We start from the raw sequence: 13,181 nt of genomic DNA, 5'->3' as shown, positions 1-13,181 counted from the left end.
GCCTCAATTATTTGGAGTGGTCAAGAGGGATTAAGCTTTACATTATAGCAAGGGGAAAAATTGGGTACATCAATGGGAGAATTAAAAAACCAAGGTCTGGGAGTGCTGAACACGACAAATGGAAACAAGAGAATAGTATGGTAATGTCATGGTTACTTGTATCAATGCTCCCACAAGTAAGGAGAAATTTTATGTGAGCTGAGACTGCTGCTGAAATTTGGGAACAAGCAAAAACAACCTATTCAGAACAGTGACACTATGCGAAAATATATCAACTGCAAGCTGTGTCTACTACATGTAAGCAAGGGGAAAGAAGTCTTTCCATATATTACTCAGACCTGACTTCAGTTTGGAAGGAGTTGGATCACTACCAGAATGTGAATTGGAAATGTGAAGATGATGCCAAAGCCTACAAGACTCTAGCCTCCCAACAGAGGGCGTTTGCCTTTCTACTGGGACTGAACCCTATGTATGAATCTATTAGGGTTCAAATCCTTGGAAGTAAAGACCTCCCTTCAGTGCAAGAAGTTTATGCTTTAGTGCAGTCAGAAGAAAGTAGAAATGTGATGAATACTTCTGAGGGGGAGCCAGTTGCTTTGATAGCTAGGGGTGGTACTAATGTGAATGGCAACAACCCTTTTAAGAAGGGTGGTTCCAAAACAAGGGTGGAAGATAAGGACAAACTGTGGTGTACTCATTGTCAGCAACCTAGGCACACTAGAGAGACTTGTTGGAGTCTTCATGGGAAGCCGAAGTGGGCTCTAGAGTTGAGCAAAAAATCAACTGATCAAAATAAGAAGCCAATACAGCAAAGCCAAAAGAAGTACAATTCAGCAAATGTGGCAACTCAAGAGACCTCATCCCCCACTGTACCTCACGATCGCCCTACTGGTTCTGATCCAAAGGAAGAGATTATCAATTCCTTCTGTGATCATTTGGAATTGTATGGTAGGACACTTCATTAGATGGACTCAGGTCCTACACCATCTACCTCTTTTGCATCTACATCAGGTAACTCTGCTACTGCCTTCCATGTTTCATTTCACTCATCTGAGTCTCCTTGGATCATTGACTCTGGAGCCTCAAATCACATGACGGGTAAGTCCAATTTGTTTCAAGCATATAACCTCCTCTCTGGGAGAGACAATGTGAGACTAGCTGATGGGTCCCTCTCTTCCATTGTTGGTCAATGAACCATCTCTCTGCCTTTTGGCCTCACTCTCTCTAATGCGTTACATGTTCCTAAGTTACCTATCAATTTACTTTCTATTAGCAGTATTACTCATTCCTTAAATTGCTCAGTAACCTTTTTCCCTTCTTATTGCATCTTTCAGGATTTGACCTCCAGGAGGATGATTGGTAGAGGTAATATGGTGTAAAGCTGGTCTTGTTGCTTCAAAGTCTATGAGTCACTCTAGTAAAAAGCTTATTTATGGCATCGTCGTCTTGGTCATTTGTCTTTTGAGTCTTTGAAGATTGTGTTTCCAGAGTTATTTAAGTCTTTGTTAGTAAATGAGTTGCAGTGTCAAACGTGTCAGTTGAGTAAACATTATAGAAACTCTTTTCCAGTGAGAAATAAAAGATCTTATTTTCCTTTTCATATCATCTACTCTGATGTTTGGGGCCCTATTACACTACCTTCTAAGACGGGATATAAATATTTTATCACATTGATTGATGACTATTCTCGATACACTTGGGTTTATCCAATGCGATCCAGAGATGAGGTACCACAGATTGTGCAAAATTTTTAGCGCATGATATTTACCCAGTTTCAAACTGAGATCCACATCGTTTAGTCTGACAATGCAAAAGAATATTTCCATAGTGATCTTACAGAGTTTTTTGCCTCATGCGGTTCTCTTCATCATAGCTTTTGTGCTAAAACACCTTAACAAAACAGTGTTGCTAAACGAAAGAACCAGCATCTTCTTGAAGTTGCTCATGGGTTGTTATTGCACATGAATGTTCCTAAACGTTTGTGGATTGTAGCCGTTACGTCTGCTGCATATATTATCAACCGTATGCCATCTCGGCTATTAGGGTACAAGGCTCCACATCAATTGTTGTTTCCCAAGGCCCCTTGGTTCTCCATTCCTATGTGTGTTTTTGGTTGTCGATGCTTTGTCCATAATTTATCTCCTACTCGTGATAAACTTGACCCCCGTGCTATCCCATGTGTCTTCTTGGATTATCCTTCCTCTCAAAAGGGCTATTGATGCTTTGATCCGGTTTCTCATAGGTATTATGTTTCCATGGATGTCTCCTTTTTTGAGAACGTTCCTTTTTTTCCTATTTCTCCTCAGGGGGAGAGTAGGGTGGAAGAGAAACGCGCTCAAGCACAAGTTCAGCTCCCTCCTCTTCCTGATCCTCCTCCATTTCGTGTCTTCTTTCGTCGTAATAAGGGTCAACAAAGTTCAACAACTGCAGAGCAACCTGAAGTTATGCCACCAATCTCATCAGACTCTCTAGAGGCAAATCTTCCTCACCCAAGTATTCTTGTTCCTATTGATATGTCTGATCCTATTGATGTTGATGATTCTGCTATTAATAATTTGGATGTTCCTATTGCTAAGAGAAAGGGTGTTAGATCTTGTACTACTAAGCATCCTATCTCCCATTTTGTTTCCTATAATCATGTTTCACCCTCTTTTTGTGCTTTTCTTACCTCCATTGACAGTGTCTCTATCCTTAAGAATGTGACAAAAGCCTTATCTATACCTGAATGGACAGGTGCAATGAAGGAAGAAATTGATGCCTTACATAAAAATGGCACTTGGGAGTTAGTTGATCTTCCTAGAGGAAAAGAACCAATGGGCTGTAAGTGGGTGTTCACAGTTAAACACAAGGCTGATGGTACAGTGGAAAGGTACAAGGAAAGATTGGTAGCAAAAAGGTTTACTCAAGTGTACGGTGTGGACTATGCAGATACTTTTGCGCATGTTGCCAAGATGAATTCCATTAGAGTCTTCCTATCTTTGGTAGCTAATTTTGATTGGGATCTTCATCAACTAGACACTAAAAATGCTTTCTTGAATGGTGATTTAGAAGAAGAAGTGTACATGACTCAGCCCCAGGCTTTTGTGCAAAAGGTAGTGAGGAGAAGGTATGCAGGTTGAAAAAATCTTTGTATGGACTAAAGCAATCACTGCGGGCCTGGTTTAGCAAGTTTCACTTAGCTATTCAACAGATAGGGTTTAAACAGTGTCAATCAAACCACACATTGTTCATGAAGAAAGATGAAGGAAAAATTGCAGCCTTAATTGTGTATGTTGATGACGTAGTAGTCATCGGTGACTGGACAGCAGAAATACAGAAATTGAAAGAGTTCTTGGCCACACAATTTGAGGTGAAAGATCTAAGTCCCTTGCGTTATTTCCTTGGAATTGAAGTTGCTCGCTCCAAAAGGGGGATATTCATCTCTCAAAGGAAATATGTTCTTGATCTATTGGAGGACACTGGGAAGTAAGGGGTGAAGCCGGTTGATTCACCTATTGATCAAAATTACAAGTTTGGTGACAGTCAGGGAGAACCTATAAAAAATGTAAAGCAATTCCAAAGACTTGTTGGCAGGCTCTTATATTTGTCCATGACCAGACCCAACATTGCTTATGCTGTGAATGTTTTTAGTCGATTTATGCATAATCCTAAGACTACACATCTTGAAGCTGCTGAGAGAATTCTTAGATACCTGAAAAAGTTCTCAGGTGCTGGTTTGTTGCTCTAGAAACATGAGCATTTAAAAGTTGAAGTGTACACAGATTGGGCAAGGGCAATAGATGACAGGAAGTCTACAAGTGGATATTGCACTTTTGTAGGAGGAAACATAGTCACATGGCGAAGCAAAAACAAAATGTGGTAGCTAAGTCCAGTGCAAAAGCGGAGTATAGAGCTATGTCCCATGGAATTGTTGAGGTTATGTAGATAAAAAACATGTTAGGTGAACTGGGATTTACTGTTCATAATCCCATGTCACTTTATTGTGATAATAAGGCTGCTATCAACATTGCAGCCAACCATATTCTCCATGATAGAACTAAACATATTGAGGTTGACAAGCATTTCATCAAGGAGAAAATCGTAAGTGGAGAAGTGTGTAGTCCCTATGTTAGCTTTGAAGAACAACTTGCAGATATCTTCACAAAGGGCTTTCATCATCTATGCACAATAACTTGTCACAAGTTGGGCTTGATTGACAATTATGTCCCAACTTGTGGGGGAGTGTTAAAACAATTAGTTCTTTATGTATTATGGGCCATAGGGGTACTCTGGACTTTTTACCCTTTTTGTGTTGCCCTATTGTATAAGAAAAAGCTGGCGCCAGCAACACAACTTTTGCCTCTCCATTTTTTGTTTCTCTCTTCTCTCTTCCTGTCTCTGCTTCTTCCCTTTTGTTCTTCTTTCTCTACCCAGAAAACAATAACATATCAAAGCAATGGAAGGAGAATTATATAATGCCCTCTTACCATTTTTCATAACCTCAAAGATCATGTCACAGTAATATCTGAAAGGTGACACCCGCATTACTCGACAAACGTATTCTGCAAGGTGATATGGAAAGAGCTGCAAATATTGTAATGATAAACTCAATTTATCCAAGAATTGGGAAATAATAATAGACAGAAAATCAAGATAAGAAAATAACAAAATAATGAATTATCAGACATTTGTAAATTAAATATTAGTATTTAAGATTACATGCTAAACATCAGAATCAATACTGCAAAAACAAATATAAATAAATAGGAAGACTTTTTTATCAATAAAAGAATCAATCTATATTCCCTCCGGCACTGGAACTCTAATGCTCTTCCCAAGCTCTGAGCCACAGTAGCAGAGATCCTTCCCTGCTAGATGAAAGTGAACTTCTTGATAGTTGCCAAGCATCCCCGAGGCACTCATGGTGAAATGGCATTCCCAATATAAATAAATGGGATGATAAAACCAACTGAAGCCGTAAGTTCAGAATAAAACAGATATGATATAAATGATTTACTGTTTATGAGCCCAATCATCCTAAATTCATTAGTTGAAGAGATTTCATAGAGGCATTATGGTTGGTCATTATGAGAATCATGCTAAAGTAGGTGACTGCAGATTCTTCTGCAAAAACAAAATATATCTAGTACACTCATTTTGGGTATTCTGTGTTGTAACAAAAGGTAATACACTTAATTAAACATTACAATGAACAGATAAACAAACCCTGTGGCATGATTTACCAATAAAAAAAGAACACAGTGGGATGATCAACTATTCTGCTATTGTAGTAGAACAAAGAATAGTTGGGTTCAATCCGCACCGCTAGATTCTTACGCAAGTAACGCATCATCTCCTCATAATATTCGCTTTCTTTAATTACTTTGCGAGCGAAACAGGTATTCCATTGAAGTCGTTTCTTTATGCAATGTTCTACTACCCTATGTGTATAACAAAGGTGTTAGCCAAATTAATCAAAAAAGATTACTAAGAACATTAGAAAAAGAAAACAGTAAACCAGCACAATATTAAGTTTTACATCACTAAATAATGTGATGATATGCTGAAAAAGAATAGCCTACATGACTTGTATAGGAAACTGTAATGGAAAACTTAGAAAATAAATTCACAATATGATAGTTGGATAGCAAAAGAAAACATTTGAATTGAACCACAGAATCAGTTAGGAATGAATTCCATATAGCAGAAACGTTTCATAATTGCAACTACAAAACATGTAGTCCTAAAGAAAGGAGAAACAATAACAATAGATAGGTTATTTTTTATGAATAGCTTTGAACTTCATTGATTAATAAGAAAACAGTGAGTACAATATAAAGATACAATCAGTGAGAGATAAACCGTTTTATTTCTCCCCTCAAAAATCTTCCATTGTCTTACAGTTGTGCCCAAAAATGTTCATCACTTCTCACCCCTTGTTTAGCTAAGGTGTCGATCATGGAATTTGCACTTCTTTTGATCCATTGTAGTCTCACTTCCATGTCTTTTGTTAGCCACCTAAATTTCTTCTTTTCATTGTTATAGTTCCACCAAATTGCCTCTTCTCTTTCTAGCCATCCCATAACCAACTTTGAGTCTCCTTCAATGGTTAGATTTATAATGCTCAATATCCTTGCCCTTTGTACTTCCTTTAGCGTTGCCATAATTTCAGCCCTTAGTGAGTCACTTACACCAATCGGGCTTGAACAAAAAGCTATTATTTTGCCCTCATCATTTCTTAAGACACCTCCCGTTCCTGAATTCCCGGGGTTTCCCAAACTACTCCCATCAAAGTTGAGCTGATAAACCCCCTTCTCGGTGGAGACCATTGAGGATTGATAACAGTCAACCTAGTAGACAAATCAGCCACTTCCTTCCAACTTCTTACAATGTCATCCATTGAGACATTGGAGAACAATGCCAATGGTTTCAACCAATGTGCCACTCTAATCATAATAGTTTCTTTGCTTCTTTCCCTCTTTTTTTTTTGTATTTTTCTTTTTGAAGGATAAAAAGGAAATTTCAATAAAACTGAAAAACAGGCATTACATCTCAGAAAGATGGTTGTCTAATTAACAAACCAACTACTAATCAGAAATTACACTGAAAAGGAATCAAAATTACAAGGATTCAACATTCAACTACTAATCAGTCAAGCTCTGGAAGACTGAGAGCCCAAGCTGCAATTAAGTTGCCCACTCCTGCTAGAAAATATTCAATATTATTTGCCTTGTCCACAAAAACTCTTCTGTTTCTCTCTTTCCAAATGAACCAGCATACTGCAAATGGATACAGCTCCACAGGATTTTGGCTTTCTTACTTACTCTGATTTTCAGCCACTTGGAAAATAGCACTGCTGGGACCAAAGGATGAAAGACATTCTCTCCAAACAGGAAGGAGAAAAACTTCCACATGAAGTTTGCCACACTACAAGGGAAGAATAAAACACTCTTTATGAGTGTGATTATCCCACCCAAAGATAGATACTTGGCTTTCCATCTATCTAGCCTCCCCTACCTTCCAGCACTTGTGCATATTGTCTCACTTCCTCAACACTTAGGTTCCCAACTCCTATCAGTAAACTTTTCTCTAAATTCACCTTCAGACCAGTCAGCATCTCAAAGGTTCAAAACTTGATTTGCTAAAGCATCTAGGAATATTAGTGTATCATCAGCATATTGTAGGTGAGAGATACACAGGCCTTCATGTCCGACTAAAGCCTTCTAACCACCCCCCTGCACTCCTTTCTTCATGATTAGGTTTAGTGCTTCCATGACTAAAACAATAAAGGGTGAAAGTGAGTCCCCTTGCCTCAACCCTCTAGATGCTTCAAAAATTTTTCATGACACCCCATTCATTAACAATGAGGAGGCTGATGAAATGCACCTATATATCCACCCTCTCCAAACCTCCCCAAACTCCATCAACCTTTGCATCTCCTCCAAGAATCCCCATTCAACATGGTTGTATGCCTTCTATATGTCTAACTTACACACCAAGACTAATCTTCCACACTTAACCTTGAATCTATTCATTCACTAGCCACCAGCACTCCATCCAAAATTTGCCTTCCTTCTACAAAAGCCATCTAATTTTCCCCTATCACCTCCTGAATTACCTTTCCCAGCCTTCCTGCCAGCACTTTTGCCAACAGTTTATAAGGGTTGCTTATCAAACTAATTGGTCTGAAGTCCTTTATGTACAGCACTTTTGCTTCCTTACCTCTTCAAGAAGATTCTACCTTCCTAACTTCCTACTATATACAAATGGCCATCAACCTACAATTTGCAAACAAGTTTGAGAATAACAAGTGGTTTGCAGCTTTTTTAATGGACACAAGTGATTTGGGGCTTCAACCCATTAGATTGATAAAGAAGGACACTCTAGACAAATGGTTATGGACCACTTATGGAAATATTATGTATGGCTCCAATCGGAATGATGTACCTTATCACATTTATTGTAAATGAATAAAGTACATATTTGATTCATGTTATTATGGTGTGTTTCTGTGTAATACCCTTAAACTGGACACATATGAGACTCGTGTTAGTTTAGAATGTTCACAGCCATTGGGTAAGTCTGGGGAGATTTATCCTGCCAAGGCTGACACTGATGTGCCGCCAAGTTGGTTGGGGTGGCTTGTCTCATCTGCCAGGGTGAGACTTGAGGTACATGCAGTGTGGGTTTTCTTAAAACCCTGAACCGGACCAAAATTCCAATATTGCCCTGGACCTTGGAGATTGATGGGCAAAACTGGAATGTTACACCTGACCCCTAGACTCGATTATGATACTGCACTAGGTGTTGGATTGGGCTGTCTTTGATATATCAATCAGTGAGATCCTTAGAGGGGGTCAAAACCTAGGTATGTTGGGACAGTCCGAGAATTCATCGGAGTGGGTGATCACAGTGACAGAATCAGCCCCTTTGTCGGACAAAGGTAATGATCGGGGATGCACTCTCTCTGATGGAAACTAAAGACTGCCGGCAGCCGATTTCAATCGTTGAAATTTGTTTTTGCAAAATATATTTATATAAAGATATACATATATATTATGGTTTCAAAATGTTTGCAAAAGGTTTTAATTCCCGGGATCCATGTGAGTAGAGAGTGCAACACTGTTCCTTGCAGTCGAGGGAGGAGAGGTTCTCTCTTGTCGGGCAGTGTTTGATCATTATGGGCTGAGAGGTTAAGTGTAAGACTATTGAGGGTAATACCTGATGGGCTAATCTTGCATCTACCCACAGTCCCTGGGTTTTTTAAAGGTGGCTTGGCCCAAGGACCACTTAGTGTAAGTGTTGGGTCCATTAAGAGCCCATGGTGATGGGCTTAAGGGTTCACTGTCCATAACAGTGAATTCGGCCAGGCCTTGTAACAGAGGCTAGGTTGAACCTATGTGGCTGATGTGTAGATCAATGTTTGGGTCCCACACCATACAAGGAAACCCAACTGGGCAGCAGTTTGGAAGGTTAGTGAGCACATAAACTTAATGGGCCTAAAGCCCAATTCGAATTGGTCTAATTTGATTAGTTAAAGAAGGGGGCGGATCTAGGATTTGGATCAGCAGATAGGATAGGGAGTTATCCCTATCCACTCAGAGAGTTCAGATCCAAATACAGATTTGGATTTGGAAACTCCTAATAAGATTAGGAGGGCTAATCTAATCTGCAGATAAGATAAAGGCTTATCCTTATCTCTTAAAGAGAAGTTCTGATCCAAATACAGATTTGGATTAGGAAACTCCTAATGAGATTAGGAGCTCTCTTTAAGGCTATAAAAGAAGGAGGAGGGCGAACCTCCAGACACAACATCTCATCACAACAGATCTCAGATCACAGAAAGAGAGAAGACAGCTACAGTAAGACTGCGCCATCTTCTGCTCTTGCGCCCTCCTCCTGCTGCCGCCATTGCCAGTTCGATCTCCACTGTAGGAGCGATGAAGAAGAGTTCTTGATATCAGTTTTTGGAGAAAAGCTAATTTGAAGTTGTGCTCACATACCCTCCATCGAATTCTTGTTGAAGGATTCGGTTCTTGTGAAGAACCTGTTGATTCTGCTCCACCCTACATTGTGTCATCTTCAGTTGGAGCAGTCTTTGGAGCTTTCCTTGGGTGTGAACACCTTCATTGGGAGATATTGTTTCTTCGTATCAGGTACTTCCCTCTCCTACCTTTTGGTTTCAGATCTGATTCGGTTCTTGGTTTAAGATTGATCCTTGAAAATACAGATTTTCTAAAACAGGGAATGCGATTCCCAGATGGGAGAGAGAGAAATTTTTGAAATTTCGCCCTACCTTCCTGTAGGGTTCGGCCATCCATATGATGGATCTCTCATCCCTTCACCATCAACCTGCAATTTGCAAACAAGTTTGAGAATAACAAGTGGTTTGCAGCTTTTTTAATGGACACAAGTGACTTGGGGCTTCAACCCATTAGATTGATAAAGAAGGACCCTCTAGACAAATGGTTATGGACCACTTATGGTAATATTATGTATGGCTGTTCAACTTGATGCAAGAACCAACTCAGACCTTAGGGCCGGCCTCTTCTTCAGACAAGTGGAATAGTAACTTATCAAGAAAGAGCATCTAAGAAGTGCATGCTTCAACTCTCAAAAAAGAGAGGTCCATTCTCAACTAAAAATGTTAAGTTCAAATACGTGACAACTTATCAAACAAAAAGTACCCAGAGAAAAAGTTCTTTCAAACCCATGTTCTCCTTCTTTGTTCAAATACAACAATTAGTTAACATACCCATAAACCCATGGTATTTGAAATTCTTCTTTGTTCAAATGCACATTTAGTTTTTTTTTTTTTTTTTTTGAAAAAAGTTTAACCAAATTTCATTAAACTAGAAGAGAAAATATGAGAGGATGTACATTACAGGGGAGATCCCCAAAGAGATTATAAGGGAGGAATTCTGTCACTATACAGATTTTCTAAGTGAACACCTAGTTACGTTTTTTATTATCAGCATCAAATACACTTCCAGTTAACAAAATCATAAACCCACATTCTTTCAATTTCAAATACCCAGGTACAATTTTCTCAGCCCCAACTGTATTTATTTGTAAAACTGTATATTCAGATTGGATCAAGCAATATTCAGATTCAATCTGATTAAGAAACAGATCACAGTTTTAAACCTGATCCAATCAGATTATGGTTAAATAGATATCTTGAATTCAGCTAAAATCAGATTTGAATTTGAATTGGAATAAGTCAGATCCATTTGCAGCCCTAATCAAAGTACATTTTGATGAAAGAGAATGGAGAAAGTACCAGGAGGAGAGAGTTATTTAGGATACAATAATGAAAAGGAAATACATCAGCAAATGCAATTCCAACCTCCTATGCCATTCTTCTTTAGAAGACAGAGTTGCTTGAAGTCGTTTCGGAAGATTCTCCCAGGGGCATTCTTCCTTGATTGACTTTAGAAGGAGTTGTTCCTCAATTGTTGCTGGAATGTGTTGCATTATAAAAAGTGGCAATATTCACCCTGAATATAAAAATTGGAGAAATAAAAAATCCATTTTAAGCAATTCAGAACAATATCATGTTTAAGAACATATGAGGTGGAATTCAATCTCAAGTCTCCGCTAAAACCAGCCAAAGACCTTGCCATCAATATTCTAATCTATTGATGGATTAAAATAAGTGTAGAACCATATATGACAGCATCATGCAGGTTACCTAAAACAGAAGTTTACAAAAAATACAATGAGAGCTACATTGGACCAGAAATGAAATAGGCATCTTGAAAGATAAATTAACTAAAGTATGACATGCCAAATGGGCAAGCAAGTCCAGGAGCTTTACTGGATTTCACAACTTTAGACATCCAAGAATGCAATGCACATACAAACCACATGAAACAAGTCAAAAGAAAACTATAAAGAGACACACCTAAGTAAATAAGCCACAAAACCATACTGCCAGAGCTTTCTGGGTTTTCAATGATAATGGGTAGGCTGTGCGTTTTTACAGTAACCCAGATCAATCTTCCTAGAGTCCTAAATGATTGAATTGAACCGAGATCAAATCAGGGTAGCTTCAAAGTTGATATAATAATTGAGTCCAAAATCTAAATGCCTTCCGGTACGCAAAGAGATAACAAGGGTGGAATTCTAGACAAATTCGAATTCCAGCTAACGAAGAAAAAGATCTGATCAAACTTTAAACGGCGTTACGTTGAATAATCAATTGAACTAGAACCCGAGGAAACATAGCCAGCGCCAACAAATTCTCTTCCAACGGATTTTAGTATCGTTCTGAGAGATTGAAGACTCCCCCGTCAACCCTACAACTTTTGACCAATTTTTCTTCACAGAGGTTCAACAAATTACACGAATGCATTTATCCTGAACTAGAACTTCAATTTTAGGAACTGGATCAAACCACATTTTTGATTAAAAAGAAGAGAAGAAAATGATCAACGGAACTTACCTAGATTTTCTGGAGAAGTCTATAGAAAACAAGCATGGATGGATCTAATTCTAAGGTCTGAGTTTTTCTTCCAGTCGTGAGATTTGGATAGAAATCTTCAGAATTCTTCTCAATTCCCACAAGCTTAGGCGTGAGTGAGATTTGGAGAGAAATATTCAGAAATTTCAGAGTTCTTGATTTATGGATAACTGCAGAAGAGAAGAACTCCAATTGAAAGCCTGAAGGAGGAGGAGAATATAGGAGGCAAACAAACCTGTTAGGAGTAGAGTCACCGTCGTAGGTCGTGGAGCGCCGTAGATCGTCGTAAAGTTGCCAGCCGGAACTTGAGGACGAGAGATGGGACGTCCGGTAGACTGTTTTTAGCACCGAGTCACCAACAAGGGAAATAAGAAGAAGAAGATTGGCGCTGTGTTACGAGTAGAACCGTAGAGGATTCGATTTCATTTTTGGAGCCAGAGATGTTCTCAGCTGACTGAAGCCCAGTGAGGCTGCGAGGGGGTGCTCATTAAAAAATAAAAATGAAATTGAAAAAACCAAGGTGAATCGAACCGATGAAAGCAAACCTAAAAATCCGATTAGCCAAATTTATTGATTTGGTTTCGGTTCGGTAATTTTCAAAAATTGAAAGCATCGGTTTGGTTTCATTATATTAGCGGGGACCGATGTACAGATTTTGTTAAGCAAAAGATAAATAATAGAAATATATAAGGATAAATAACATTTTTTATATATTTTAATTTTTTTAATAATTAATAATTATTTGTATTTTATATATTATGTTTATAATTTTTTATAATACAAAAATAATAATAATAATAAATTTCAGCTAAATTAATAGTTTAATCTTTAATAAATAATAATAGTTTAATATCCAATAATTATTAAAAATTTATAAAAAAAAATACATAATTATTGAAAATAAATTTATAACAAAAATACAATAAATATGATAATTACAAAAATAACAAACTACAATAATTACAGAAATCTAATAAATACTGAAAGTATATTAAATTAATAAGTAAATAGTATAATCTTCAATAATAATTCAATATCTAATAAATAGTAATCAATATATTACAACAAAATTGCATAATTATTGAAAATAAATTTATAGCAAAAATACAATAAATCCAATAAGAACAATAAATTAAATTTTAAAAAGTTAGATAACAAAGTTTAATCTCTAATAACTATCAAAAATTTATTGTAAAATAAAAAATGAAACTAGATTTATAAATAATTATTGAAAATA

At 37.7% G+C, this 13,181-nt stretch overlaps 1 protein-coding gene across 7 annotated transcripts in view; it reads right to left on the bottom strand.

The window, feature by feature from the left end:
- The window catches only part of LOC104590755 (FAM91 carboxy-terminus protein), a 96,285-nt gene extending 83,800 nt beyond the window's left edge, over positions 1–12,485 (bottom strand). The window contains exons 1-5 of one of the 7 annotated variants that reach the window (XM_010249500.3): positions 12,180–12,319; positions 11,927–12,114; positions 10,829–10,979; positions 5,303–5,420; positions 4,467–4,563 (exon numbers count right to left, since the gene is read on the bottom strand). In XM_010249500.3, coding sequence (XP_010247802.1) covers positions 4,467–4,563; positions 5,303–5,420; positions 10,829–10,956 — 343 coding nt within the window. In that variant the 5' untranslated portion in view covers positions 10,957–10,979; positions 11,927–12,114; positions 12,180–12,319. Of the gene's footprint in view, positions 1–4,466; positions 4,564–5,302; positions 5,421–10,762; positions 10,783–10,828; positions 10,980–11,102; positions 11,174–11,926; positions 12,115–12,179 lie in introns of those variants that run through there. The other 6 variants (XM_088891278.1, XM_088891277.1, XM_088891279.1 and 3 more) reach the window with 6 other exon arrangements.
- Positions 12,486–13,181: the final 696 nt, after the last annotated feature.

Source organism: Nelumbo nucifera, chromosome 7, assembly GCF_055504915.1.
Source record: "Nelumbo nucifera cultivar China Antique chromosome 7, China Antique-T2T, whole genome shotgun sequence".
In the NCBI taxonomy this organism is placed as follows: Eukaryota; Viridiplantae; Streptophyta; class Magnoliopsida; order Proteales; family Nelumbonaceae; genus Nelumbo; species Nelumbo nucifera.
Note: the sequence above shows the minus strand (reverse complement) of the source record. Positions and strands in the feature narration are given on the sequence as shown.